At 46.1% G+C, this 13,937-nt stretch overlaps 1 protein-coding gene across 1 annotated transcript in view; it reads right to left on the reverse strand.

Moving 5' to 3' along the window:
• Positions 1-1,816: 1,816 nt before the first annotated feature.
• LOC138977045 (uncharacterized) overlaps positions 1,817-13,937 on the reverse strand; it is a 100,855-nt gene continuing 88,734 nt past the window's right edge. Inside the window, exons 11-13 of the mRNA XM_070349949.1 lie at positions 8,317-8,390; positions 4,806-4,967; positions 1,817-1,991 (exon numbers count right to left, since the gene is read on the reverse strand). Of these exons, the coding sequence (XP_070206050.1) occupies positions 1,817-1,991; positions 4,806-4,967; positions 8,317-8,390 (411 nt within the window). The remainder of the gene's footprint in view (positions 1,992-4,805; positions 4,968-8,316; positions 8,391-13,937) is intronic.

Genomic DNA, 13,937 nt, shown 5'->3' on the forward strand with positions numbered 1-13,937 from the left:
GGCCGACGCTGTCGGCGAGGGTCTTGAGGACGGTGTTCAGGATGCCGTCTGGCCCGGACGCCTTGTTGACTTTCAGTTGTCGTAGCAGCTTGGTGACTCCGGGGACTGTGATGGTAATGGGTGGGATGTCAGGGGTGGTGGATTGAAGGTGGGGGAGGGGTTGGGAGGAAGCCTTGGTGAAGACAGATTTGAACTGGTTAAGGAGGATGTCCGCTTTTGACTGGCTGTCACTGTGGAGTTGGCCTTTGGTTTTGAGGGGGGCTACTCCGACATTGTCCTGTTTCCTGGCCTTGATGAACCGCCAGAATGGCTTGGTGTCGTTCCTATCTAGCCCTTCTTGGATGGTGCCATTGATGTACTTCCACTCAGCTCGGCGTAACTCTCTTTTGCAGTGTTTTTGGAATCGGCGGTAAGGGGACCAGTTGTTGGAGGATCTCGCTCGGTGGAAGAGGCGTTTCTTGCGTTTCAGCATACGTTTCAGAGGGACGGTTAGCCAGGGTAGGGTCTGCGATGGTTTTAGTGTAAAGGTTGGGATGTTGGTTTCCATGGTGTTCAGAAGTAGGTTCTTGAATGTGGACCATAGGGTGTCGACGTCTTTTCCCTCCTTGTGTTCATCAGTCACGGTAAGGTCACTTCTTATCTGGTCCCAGTTAGCCTTCTTGAACTTGTAGCATTTACGGGGCTTCTGGCGCGTAATCTGTGGCTGGGCGTCAAAGTCCGCAGCGACAATGTCATGGTCTGAGACGCCAGGTACGCTGGCAGTCGATTTCACCAGGGTGGGGTTGGAGGTGAACACAAGGTCTAGTAGGTTGGGGCCTCGGGTGGGGGTGTGGTGTACTTGGGTGAGGAGTGCGTTTGATGTGATGTTGATGAGGTGCTCTTGTATCTCGTTGTCTTTCCCTGAGGAGTGGGCGGTGTGCGTCGTCCAGTTGATGTCTGGGCAATTGAAGTCTCCGGCAAGGATGATTCGGAAACTGCACACTCAATACCCCTTGGATTTTTGGTACAAAGTACAAAAACGCTTAACTTTTCTTAACCAAGACATATGATACCTTTAAACTCTTTGAGGATGTTGAACAAGTATAGAGTCGACAACTATGGAGTAGCAGTCATGTTTGTTACCATATGTGTTCGATAAGTAGCTCAATCACAAGCCAGAACACAGCCATCACATGCCATTTATTGGCTTTGCTGTGATGGCCAAAAACTTAAAACGAATTTCTTTCTAGAACAAAGCAAAAGACAAACAAACTTTAGTGAAATGAAAACAGTAAAGTTTTATATTTTGACAAGATTTAGACCAGTCACAGGCTACAATTCAGAAGAAAGGTGGGTGGACTGTGAACTGCTGCTTCGTAAGCTAGTTGACAAAATTGCCATTAGCCCGTAGGGTGACTGATTCGCAATTTCTAATCTGCCAGCAAAATTCTACTTGCTGCGGGTGGGCAGGCATGTGTTGTTCTACGTCCCTGTTTATATATGAGTGCTCTTTATACTTCAAGCATCTAAATAGATTTATTATTTTTCTTATATGAAAGTGGGTATTTCTTTCACAACAGTCCTGAGCTTTTCTTCATGGTTGTATAAACTTGTAAGCATGCAGTCCATGAAGCTGAGTACTAACTCAATCTGAGACAGAGACCTGGCGATAACTGTTTCACAATTAAAACATTTTTGCCTTCCTTTATCAAAGGTATCGATTTGTATTGGCTTTAAATGGAGACCAAGAACTCCCGTCATTCGTTTTTGAGTCCTAATACATGTAGTTGGCTCAGAGCAGTAGTTGGCACAGAATACAGCTCACAACCCAGGTGCTTCACTTTTTCTGATGATTTAGGTGGTCTGGTAGAAAGATACACTGCAGTGCGGAAATGAAGAGGACAAAGCCAAAGAACACGAAAGTCAGGTTGACATCCAGTGGTGGACCATATGTCTGACTCATTTTCACAGTCCAGGCAAACATGGCACCCCCTATTGTGGGTGCTAGAGTTCTGCACACAGAAAACAAATTAAATTTACAGGTGAAAGCTGCTTTTCCACACACAGTCTCAGACACACAACCACACACAGATACACACACACAAACGTACACACACTCACACACAGCAGGGATGGCCAAACCTACAAATTTAACTTGCCAAGAAAGTCACTTGCCTGCAAAAACTTTACCTGCCCTGGAAATACCACACAAAACATTAGATAATGACGCAATGGTGTGAATGACAGTACGAATGACTCATTTATTTATGCACACAAATTAGCAATTATACGATCCACAACTTGACTGTGGTGAGCAATCCCAGCTGGCTTTTTTGCACTGTTCTTTGCTGGGTCCGGGAAGTTGCACTCAAAATGTGAGCAATCTATGTTTAGTTGGAATTGACATTGACAACTTGAGCCATTTTGTTCCAATCAAAAATGCATCTTGTCTTTTCATGTTCTTGGAAATGTTCAACAAAATAAAACCCAACGTCATCTCCCCACCAAACTTCAACCTCTTGCTCCTCCCCGCAACGGGCATTCACTCACCAGTCTTCTTTGAATGGTTGATCTTTTGTCTTTCTCATGCCGTTCGTTTTTCTCCTTCTTTTTGGCAGTCCAGCCTTTTAAAGTTATGTTGTGATCAGTGATAGATCTACATGCGCGTTTGGAATCTCACAGTCTCTGAATCAGTAGGGAAAATACAAACAACTTCGCAGCAGCGCGGATGAAATGCTGGTAGTATGTCAGAGGTAGGAGTCTCGCTCTCGTTTCAATAGAACATGGCGGCATTCGTTGTAGACAACAGAAGTTCCTGCTTGCGCAGTTTTTTTTATGGCTTAGAAACTTGAAAGTACAAACTTAACTTGTTTTTCATTTGACCAGAATTTTTGCTGGCCCGCCAGTCGGTTTCTACTAGCCTGGCAGATTTTTTACCAGCCCCTGGTGATCGGCCAACCCTGCATAAACACACTCACACACATGCACACACACACATACACACACACTCCCAACACTATGCTCTGCATTAAAGGTCAACTTTGAAATTGACTAGAGTACACCACGCTTGGGTCTTGTAATTGGAAGTCATGAAACCCTGGAGGTGTATGAAATTTCAAAGCTAATTGGCTCTATAGATCAATGTTCAAGAAAACGAGCATTTCCTACTTTTTGACCCTGCTGTGACCTTGAAATATTACAAGGGTCAACCAGAGTTGGTAGATGCCTGGAGTCCATAACACTCTCGAAGTGTGTGAAGTTTTAAAAATCCAGCTTCAGAAACGTTAAAACAAGAAGAGCAAACGCTCGATCGAGTCACTTTCGCAGTTCTGAATATTATATGAGGCATCAGATGGACAGGAAGAAATTGCTATTCACAACACAATACAGATGTAAATAATTTGATGTAAAGAATAATCCTATAAAGTTTGAATCAAATCCGATGAATAGTTTCAGAGATATGATATTTCAATTTTTTTCCTTCAAGACATACCTGTGACCTTGAAAAAGGTCAAAGGTCACCAAAGCAGACGTCAAAGTGTAGAGGTCACTGGGAGTCACGTTCACATAAAATTTGAGCCCGGTCACTTTTATAGTTTCCGAGAAAAGCCCAACGTTAAGTTGTGTGTTGCCGAACAGAAAAGGCTAGTTATCTCCCTTGTTTTTCTGATAACGTTCGTAAAAGGCTACAGATGTAAATACTTTGATGTAAAGAATAATCCTACAAAGTTTCAATCACATCCGATGAACTTTGTCAAAGATATAAAATGTCTAATTTTTCCTTTGACGCTGACCTGTGACCTTGAAAAAGGTCAAAGGTCAACGAAACCATCGTTAAAGTGTAGAGGTCATTGGAGGTCACGACTAAACAAAATATGAGCCGGATCGCTTTGATAGTTTCCGAGAAAAGTCCAACGTTAAGGTGGTGTCTACGGACGGCCGGCCGGACAGACTAACACTGACCGATTACATAGAGTCACTTTTTCTCAAGTGACTCAAAAATGAAAAAATGTCATCTACTATTGTATCCAAACCTGACCTTGCTGGGAACGTCATCAAGAAGGGTCAAGCAGACTTGATGCTTCAAAAACGTTCCAGAAATGGATAGTTTTCCATTTTCTATTTTACACAAACTCGACTCCGCCTTGACCTTGAAATTTGATGAGGGTCAAACTGTCTTAGTTCATGTCTAGAGGTCATCATACCCAGAAACTATGTGAAGTTTCAGAGATCTAGCTGCAATAGCATCTGACAAAATGTCCCTGTAAAGTTTTTCCAAAGACGGACGAACAGACTGATGGACAGCTGACCTGCCATCTGAACACTGCTTTTTACTAAAGACTCACCGATTACCTAGGCGAGTCTTCTTCTTCGTTCATGGGTTGAAACTCCCACGTTCACACATGTTTTCACACGAGGAGTGGGTTTTACGTGTATGACCGTTTTTACTCCACCATTTAGACAGCCATACTCCGCTTTCGGGGGAAGCATGCTGGATAGTTTCATGTTTCTATAACCCACCAAACTATGACATGGATTACAGGATCTTTTCCGTGCGTACTTGGTCTTGTGTGTACACACGAAGGGGGTTAAGTCACTAGCAGGTCTGCACATAAGTTGACCTGGGAGATCGGAAAAATCTCTACCCTTAACCCACCAAGCAGCCGCGGCCGGGATTTCAACTCTAACCCTTCCGATTAGGAGGCCGATGTCTTATCCACTAGGCCACTGCGCCACTGCTAATTGAGTCAATAACCATGGCACTGGTTGGCCAAGTTAGCCTTCAGCTTTCATGACCCAAGTGATTGTATTTAAATAAGTCATACCTGGCAACTGCAGTTGCAGTCATTCCAATTCCATTGACCTTGCCTGCCATGCCCGTGGGGACAGAGTTGTTGATGAGCAAAGATGAGCCAGCAAAACAAGAATTAGCCGCCACTCGCATGGGTAGGGACAAAAGCAGCAAGCACACCCATAACCACACCTTCCTGGAAAAAATTGTGTGAGTGTATAGAGTGATTCCCAAAAAAATACTCAACAGATCTTCACAAAACTTGATATAGAAATTCTCCCACATGATTCTGCATCCCTTGACATTTTTTCTCTAATTTTTTCAATAAAAAGTCTTTGATGATGCCAAACAAAAACAAAATTTGAGGCGGCACTGTCACATCCTCATTTTTCATTCAAATGGATTGAAATTTGGGTCCAGCAATCTTTGACTAAGTCCGGACTCTGGAATTGCATTTTAGCTTAGAGGCTTTAAAATTTATCAATGAATTTGGTCATTAAAACTCTCAAAAATCTAATGTCATGTTTACTCTAAAAATGGGCTCAAAATGAAATAAAATTGGTTTATGCAAATTAGGTACATGTACTATGTTTGTGTGGAGCAATTCCATACAAAACAAGAAGAGCAAACGCTCGATCGAGTCACTTTCGCAGTTCTGAATATTATATGAGGCATCAGATGGACAGGAAGAAATTGCTATTCACAACACAATGAGTCACGTTCACATAAAATTTGAGCCCGGTCACTTTTATAGTTTCCGAGAAAAGCCCAACGTTAAGTTGTGTGTTGCCGAACAGAAAAGGCTAGTTATCTCCCTTGTTTTTCTGATAACGTTCGTAAAAGGCTACAGATGTAAATACTTTGATGTAAAGAATAATCCTACAAAGTTTCAATCACATCCGATGAACTTTGTCAAAGATATAAAATGTCTAATTTTTCCTTTGACGCTGACCTGTGACCTTGAAAAAGGTCAAAGGTCAACGAAACCATCGTTAAAGTGTAGAGGTCATTGGAGGTCACGACTAAACAAAATATGAGCCCGATCGCTTTGATAGTTTCCGAGAAAAGTCCAACGTTAAGGTGGTGTCTACGGACGGCCGGCCGGACAGACGGCCGGCCGGACAGACTAACACTGACCGATTACATAGAGTCACTTTTTCTCAAGTGACTCAAAAAACTTAACATATCGACGTTGTGGTGGAATTGCAGGCACAACTCGTTTTAAACAGCTCTTCAGGAGAAGGACTAAACTGATTATTGTTATTATAAAATATTGTTTATGGTTTGGTATGGTCTTTATTCCTGGTATAAATAATGTGGGACTCACTGGTTCACATTCAATCTCAAACTCCAACTTGGTAGGGTTCAAGTGGTTTATTTGAAACCCCACTAAGCACGCAATGGCAGCGACATCAACACCTCATTGACGACTTCAACACAGGCACAAACACAAGCTGATCTACATTGGGCGATAAAAGCCTCTTTTCCTCTTCTCAAGACTAAGCTAAGTGGGTCATGCCTCTTTATCCCAATAACAATTCAAGTACGCTAGCTCTGATTTCAGAGCTGGTCAGTGGTCACTGGACTTGACACTTATGAGTATAGAATCTGGCAGAGGGAAGCTTAAACGCGGACTTCATTGAAACCGGCTCTGCTAGTCTCAATATGACTGATCCTGGGTTTCCAGTGTTGCCTTTTTACGTCAAGTTTTGACTAAATGTTTTAACATAGAGGGGGAATCGAGACGAGGGTCGTGGTGTATGTGTGTGTGTGTGTGTGTGCGTGTGTGTGTGTAGAGCGATTGAGAGTAAACTACTGGACCGATCTTTATGAAATTTGACATGAGAGTTCCTGGGTATGATATCCCCGGACGTTTTTGTCATTTTTTCGATAAATACCTTTGATGACGTCATATCCGGCTTTTTGTAAAAGTTGAGGCGGCACTGTCACACCCTCATTTTTCAATCAAATTGATTGAAATTTTGGCCAAGTGATCTTCGACGAAGGCCGTACTTCGGTATTGCATTTCAGCTTGGTGCTTAAAAATTAATTAATGACTTTGGTCATTAAAAATTTGAAAATTGTAATTAAAATTATTTTTTTATAAAACGATCCAAATTTACGTTCATCTTATTCTTCATCATTTTCTGATTCCAAAAACATATAAATATGTTATATTCGGATTAAAAACAAGGTCTGAAAATTAAAAATATAAAAATTATTATCAAAATCAAATTTCCGAAATCGATTTAAAAACAATTTCATCTTATTCCTTGTCGGTTCCTGATTCCAAAAACATATAGATATGATATGTTTGGATTAAAAACACGCTCAGAAAGTTCAAACGAAGAGAGGTACAGAAAAGCGTGCTATGCAGCACAGCGAAACCACTACCACGCTGAACAGGCTCGTCAGTTTCACTCCGTTTTGCACAAGCGGCGGACTACAGTCATTGTGAAAAAATGCAGTGCGTTCAGTTTCATTCTGTGAGTTCCACAGCTTGACTAAATGTAGTAATTTCGCCTTACGTGACTTGTTTTAAGTTTCAGACCAACAGATGGACTAAATGTTTTGCTATTGCTTCACGAGACTTCTTCCCTTTCTTTTCACTATAACTCCATAAGTAATGTAGAACAAAATATTGTAAAAACCTTTGCTTTTTTTGTTGGTAAAAGTGTTATTACAATTCTTGTCATTTGAAATAGAGACAACCGCACACTGGCTGGTTTCAAGATGAAAGTCAGAGTTCCTGTAAGTTTCAGAATGTTGCAGTTTTGCAGCATTCATCTTCAAAGGTATACTTTTTTTCTGACTGAAACATTGCCTAACTTGGTGGAAGAGATTTGAATGTAATCACCAGCCCTCCCTTTCTTCCACAAATGAGGCGGCTGCACATACTGGACGCATTTAGAGTGTCTGCAAGGCCTACCTCTGATTTTCATCTGCAAACCTAGGATTAAATAAGTCAACTCTAGTATTTGGCAAGAGAAGATGGTAATACTCCTTTAGCCTGTGCTCAATCATGACTTGTTAGGTACTGTCATAATTCCTACTCTCATCTTGATATCAGTTATATAATACAAAAAGTTTTGTTTGTTTGTTTGCTTAACGCCCAGCCGACCACGAAGGGCCATATCAGGGCGGTGCTGCTTTGACATTTAACGTGCGCCACACACAAGACAGAAGTCGCAGCACAGGCTTCATGTCTCACCCAGTGACATTATTCTGACACCGGACCAACCAGTCCTAGCACTAACCCCATAATGCCAGACGCCAGGCGGAGCAGCCACTAGATTGCCAATTTTAAAGTCTTAGGTATGACCCGGCCGGGGTTCGAACCCACGACCTCCCGATCCCGGGGCGGACGCCTTACCACTAGGCCAACCGTGCCGGTAATACAAAAAGTACTGTTCATAAAAATATGCTAAACAACTAAACAACTGCTAACAGAAACTTCCCTCAAGTGAATCCAATGAAGTTTGCTGCAACAATGCCTGATAACTCTTAAGAAAGAAATGACAGGGAAGAAGTGCATGGTCACTCACTGGCTGACTAGCAGGTGTAACAAGGGCATCATTTGAACAGGAATGAAGATGAAGAAAATGTTGATGAGGTAGGCCTGAAAATGCACACAAAAGAATAACTAGAAAATTTCAATAATAAATTTTCATTTGATTAATGTACTTACCCAATTCTCATAAATGCATTGACTTCAATCTCACATACTAGATGTCAAAAAACTACTCAAATTACCTGCCCTTGCAAGGGTGGTAACCAAGCTAAAAACAGATGCCATAGCCGTTGCTATGACCTGTCCCACCTGGTTACCCATAACCCACCGCGCACCACATGAGCGCCGGCATCCGGAATAATCATTCGAGACTTCTCAAAATCCCGTAGGAAATTAAGTAGCGGGGATGGATGGGAGGGTATTAACTATGAGAATTGGTAAGTATATTAATCAAATGAAAATTTATTATTGAAATGTTCGATTAAATTACATATTCTTACCGCAATTCTCATAAATGCAGATTGCTCCAAAAGGAGGAGGGACTTAATTATGTCCCAGAAAGAACCTGTCCTGCAGAAACTAACGAGGGCAAAGAAAAGGCCTCATCAAGTCAAGAGCAGGAGATGTCCAGGGGGTAAAAAATTGATGAACACGTCATCAGACCTCCAAAGAGCTGTTGGCAAAACTTCGCATAGGCGACAGGAACACCACCAGCGAGAGAAGAACCCCAGGCTCTGGACTACTGAACACCTGTAAAGGAACAGAGGGAGGACTGAACGCCCCCCCCCCCCTTTTGTATTCAATAGGCAACCACTCATAGGACTGTCCTATGAAAGTAGCAACACCTCTTGTGAGCGTCAATTAAGAGAAGCCTCTTTCACCTATAGTGTAAAGAGCTAAGAACATGAGCTTTTGGCTCTTAGTTCCAATTGACTGAGCGCAAGTTAAAAAGGATTTTAAAACTCTAACCAGACAGTTAGAAAATCCAAATCGCCCGGAGCGAGAATCTTCTCGAGAGGAGGGAATTAAACACCAGAGGAGATTGACCAGGTTTCTGAATCCAGGAAATCTGGCCGAAAAGCCGTGAAAAAACGGAACTATATGTTCCAAGGCTACATCCTCCGGTAAACCCCAATAACGCACGGGTTTGTTTGTTTGTTTGTTTGTTTGCTTAACGCCCAGCCAACCACGAAGGGCCATATCAGGGCGGTGCTGCTTTGACATATAACGTGCGCCACACACAAGACAGAAGTCGCAGCACAGGCTTCATGTCTCACCCAGTGACATTATTCTGACACTGGACCAACCAGTCCTAGCACTAACCCAATAATGCCAGACGCCAGGCGGAGCAGCCACTAGATTGCCAATTTTAAAGTCTTAGGTATGACCCGGCCGGGGTTCGAACCCACGACCTCCCGATCACGGGGCGGACGCCTTACCACTAGGCCAACCGTGCCAGTTTAACGCATGGGTCTCACTGCCCTTCGGGGCTGAGGCCCAGAGTAAGAAGAACAAAGTCCTACGCGTTATACAAGGGTACGCCTCTAAACCTCCTAAAACAAAGTCCTTTGATCATGCCCGCAAAAGCGCCATGAACAAAGTAGCTGAGATAGCAGAGACGCCGGAACCTCCAAGAAGAGGCCAAGCCGCCCAGAGCCAATAAGAAACAGAGGTGATTAACCACCTGGATTAAGAGAGGGGCGCTAAGGAGTTGCACCCCCGCTCTATACACCAATTGGCCAAGGAGGCCAATGAGGGGCATACACAGAGAAAGTGGAGGACCTATGTGCTTCATGCACCAAGACCAGAGTCAAAACCCACGATCTGTAACACAAACAGCACAACGTCCAGCCCTGTAAGCAGATGGCCCAACCCGTGTGCAAGCCCTGAGAGGTCCTGCTGAGCGAGTCGGCCAGATTATAGAGCCGGCCGGGGAGACATTCCCCTGAGATATTGATTTAGTGTGAAAGGAACCAAATCAGAATCCCGTAAACTCTGTCTGACAGGGAGCGAGAACTTGCTCTTCCCTGCTCATCCACATAGACAGCAACTGAAGTATTGTCCGTATGCAACCGGACATGCCTGTATATAGCCAAAGAGAAAGGCTAGTAGACTGAGAGCTACTGCTCCTAACTCCAGGCAATTGAGATGCCCAAGGAGTTGAGTCCACATCCACAGCCCCAAGACTGTGATTGCCAATGTAGACTCCCATCCGGACAGAGACGCATCCATGAAGCGGTCTAAATCCGGGGGGGAACAAAGCTAGCGAAAACGCCCTGAGCGATCCAATTGGATTCCAGCCACCTACCCGCGTGGAGGAACCCACCCTGGAGGAGGACCCTCTTGTCCAAGACCTGTGAGGCCGAGTCCCAAAGAGACTTGAGGAAAGACTAGAGAGCCAGCATAGCCATCGATTCCGTATGACCAAGGATCAAGGCTAAGGACCTCGCAGAGGTCTGCTCTCGTGCCAGCCTGGCAGTGATAAGAGCCTTAAAGCCTCTCTATTCTCTCCTGTGAAGGACGAAACTTCCAAGAGACAGTGTCGAACGGCATGCCCGGGTAAAAAACCTCGGATGGGGACAGCTCGGATTTTGCCTGGTTTACTGAGAACGCCAGGCAAAGAGCCTGGTTCAACACCATCTGAAAGTGCAGCTGGCAAGCTGATTGACTCTGATAAAAGATCAACCAGTCACCGAGGTCGTCCAGAGACGGATAGCTCTCCGTCTGATCAGAACACCGACTGAATGCCCACCATGTTAACAACTCATGGCCAGCAACAGCCTGAAAGGCAGAGCCCTGAACTGAAAAAACCTGGTGACCCCAGCAGAAACGGAGCCACTTCCTGTCTGCAGGACGCATAAGGAGGGCTCGTGTGAGAGCACAGAGGAAAATCTCAGCCAAAGCTGATAACTCTAGACCATGCCGTCCCACCTCCTCCGGAGAGGAGAGGGAGGAGTCACTGAACGAAACACCCACTTTGTGACCGGGAGCGCATCAATGCGCTGCTACTTGTCTATAAAAGAAGGGCAAGACTGAGGCGTCTGAGTAGGTTTGAACAAAACCCCGAAAAAAGCCTGTCCCTTGCTTCCTGTAACCGGTGTGAAATCAAAGGAGATCACACCTGGTGAAGACAGTGTGGGCATAGAACATCACTGACGAACTCATCTGCTCGGTGATGACCCTAGCCAGAGCTGCCAGCAGCATGGCTACGGCCCTATCCAAGGCATCCTCCCTAAACGAGTCCAGGGAGGTTAAGATGGCTCGTATGAGAGCACAGAGGAGAGTCTCAGCGAAAGCGGATAACTCTAGACCATGCCGTCCCACCTCCTCCAGAGAGGAGAGGGAGGGGTAACATCACGAAACCCCACGTTCCCTGTGGTCTATTCGTGAAGCCAAGAGACTAGTTCCGGCGGAGCGGGAAAACTAGCCCTTGGCAACGAAAATGTCTGGATCAGATCCTGAGACTTGACATTCCAACCTATCTTCTTCCGCACTAAAAGTGAGAACGAAGCAGCCTGAAACCCAGAAGCCAGCCACCGGCTAGCAGAAGGAGGAGCAGGACCATGCGCATGAAGCAGCGGGAAAGGTGTAGGCTGAAGACCACGACCCTGTGGTGCGAGTCAAGCCAAGAGCTGCGACATGTGGTAGGCAATCACCGGAGACTCGGCAAATCAAAACGATTGCGAGTAAGCCCGCGTAGACCCAAAGTCATCCGCGGAAGAGGGAGGAAGAGAGACACCCTGCTCTGAATCCACCACCCCATCCGGGAAAAAGTAAGCTGCCACAGCAGCCGCTTTTTGCATAGCGAGCCTTCAAGCAGTAGGCAGCGCTACACACTCTCGCTCCACCACCGAGGAGTCCGAATCCCCACCAGCAGTTGTGTCAAAACACAAAAGAGGGGAGAAGGGGGAGGCAGCGCACTAAAACTCCTGCTAATAACACCGCCAAGAGTGAGAGTGAAAGGGGTGATCTGTCTCTGCCTGCCAACCCAACCGCCCACCTGACCCGAGGAGGGAGAGGGGTTGGTAGTTGGCACAGCGCCCTGTCAAGAAGGAGGGCGAGTGGGGGTACGAGACCAAGCCAAGCCCGGCCAGCCGTACCCCACCCGCTGTGCGAGAGAAGCGTCCCAGTGCTGAGAACCAGTCTGCCTGGTTTGAGCCACGCCGCGCCCCGAGTGGGGAGGGGGGTGGTTCGTCACGGCAATAACCCCTGGAGTGGGGAAAGACTGAATGAGAGACGCAACCGTAAACGGCCGAACCCCACTTGTCCACCTGCTGACGTCCTGTAGCCCCACCGCTCACCCACCCCGAGGGGGGGGGTGACGGAAGCTGGCTGAAGACAATGACCACTGGCAAGGCCATACTGTTGTCCACAATCCATTGTGTCATAGCACAAAGAATGGGAGACTGGAGAGATAAGAGCATGTTCTGTCTCCGCCTGCCACCGCCACCGCTCACCTACCCCAAGGGGGTAGAGGAGTAGGCAGCCGGCACAGCACCCTGCCGAGAACAAAGCAGAGCCAAGCTCATAGTTCCCCGACCGCTGTGCGAGAGACTGGCCCCAGCCGCCAAAACCGGTCTGACCAGTTTGAGCCACCCGCGAAAACGAGTGCGGGCAGCCAACACAGCCCCCTGCCCCAAATGGGGCAGAGGAGGAGTATGTAACGTAGCCTGGAAAGGCCGTACGTCCCACCCCAGCTGTGCTGACTGGCTTGACGATTACCGCTGGTAAGGCGGTAACGCTCAAGACTGCGACGGCAGTCTAACAGCCCCCCACCCTGTCCAGCCCGGAGGGTTGAAAAAGAGTGGGCAGCTGACACAGCCCCCTGCCCCAAATGTGGCAGAGGAGAGGTATGTAACGTAGCCTGGAAAGGTGGTACGTCCCACCCCAGCTGTGAATGAGCGAAAGAAATGCCAGGCAGGCGGGAGCCCGCAGATTGGCTGTGCTCAGGTTGGAACCCCTCCCCTAAAGGGAGGGACGTGGGTCTGTCAGCAAACTGATCCTCACCACGCGAACCCGTAAGAGCACACTTACCGTGCCCCCCCCCCCCCCCCCCACTCCCCCTTGAAAAGGGGGCTGCATGTCCAACAAAGCTGCGCTCGAAGCGAGGTAAGAGAACAGAGGCAGGAGGGGAGCCGACCCCCCCTCCGAAAGGAGAGAGTGCTCGTGAACAACCCAGTACTACCAGAGGCAGAAAGGGCTGAACCGAACTGGAAAATTTTATAAGTAAATTTTCATTTGATTAATATACTTACCCCAATCACATATAGCATTGACACAGTCTGAGATGCTAGGTACTGAAAACACTTACCCGTCTAACATTTTTAAAGGGAAGCAACCCCATCACCAAAAAGGCTTAGAATAGCCCTGGTAATGAGCCGGTATCCCGGGAGTTACCTCCCATATGGTGGATACTACGTCACTTCCTCTAACAACACATGGCAAATCATACGGCTTTAAAGAAACTAAAAAACCATAAGCGGGGCAGGCGGGAGGGCCTACACTATGTGATTGGGGTAAGTATATTAATCAAATGAAAATTTACTTATAAAATTTTCCATTAAATTACATATTCTTACTCCCAATCACATATAGCAGATAACATCAACAAGGCGGTGGGAAAGAAAATCTAACTCACTCTAAAAACCTTGCCAG

This window comes from Littorina saxatilis, linkage group LG9, assembly GCF_037325665.1.
Source record: "Littorina saxatilis isolate snail1 linkage group LG9, US_GU_Lsax_2.0, whole genome shotgun sequence".
Lineage (NCBI taxonomy): Eukaryota > Metazoa > Mollusca > Gastropoda > Littorinimorpha > Littorinidae > Littorina > Littorina saxatilis.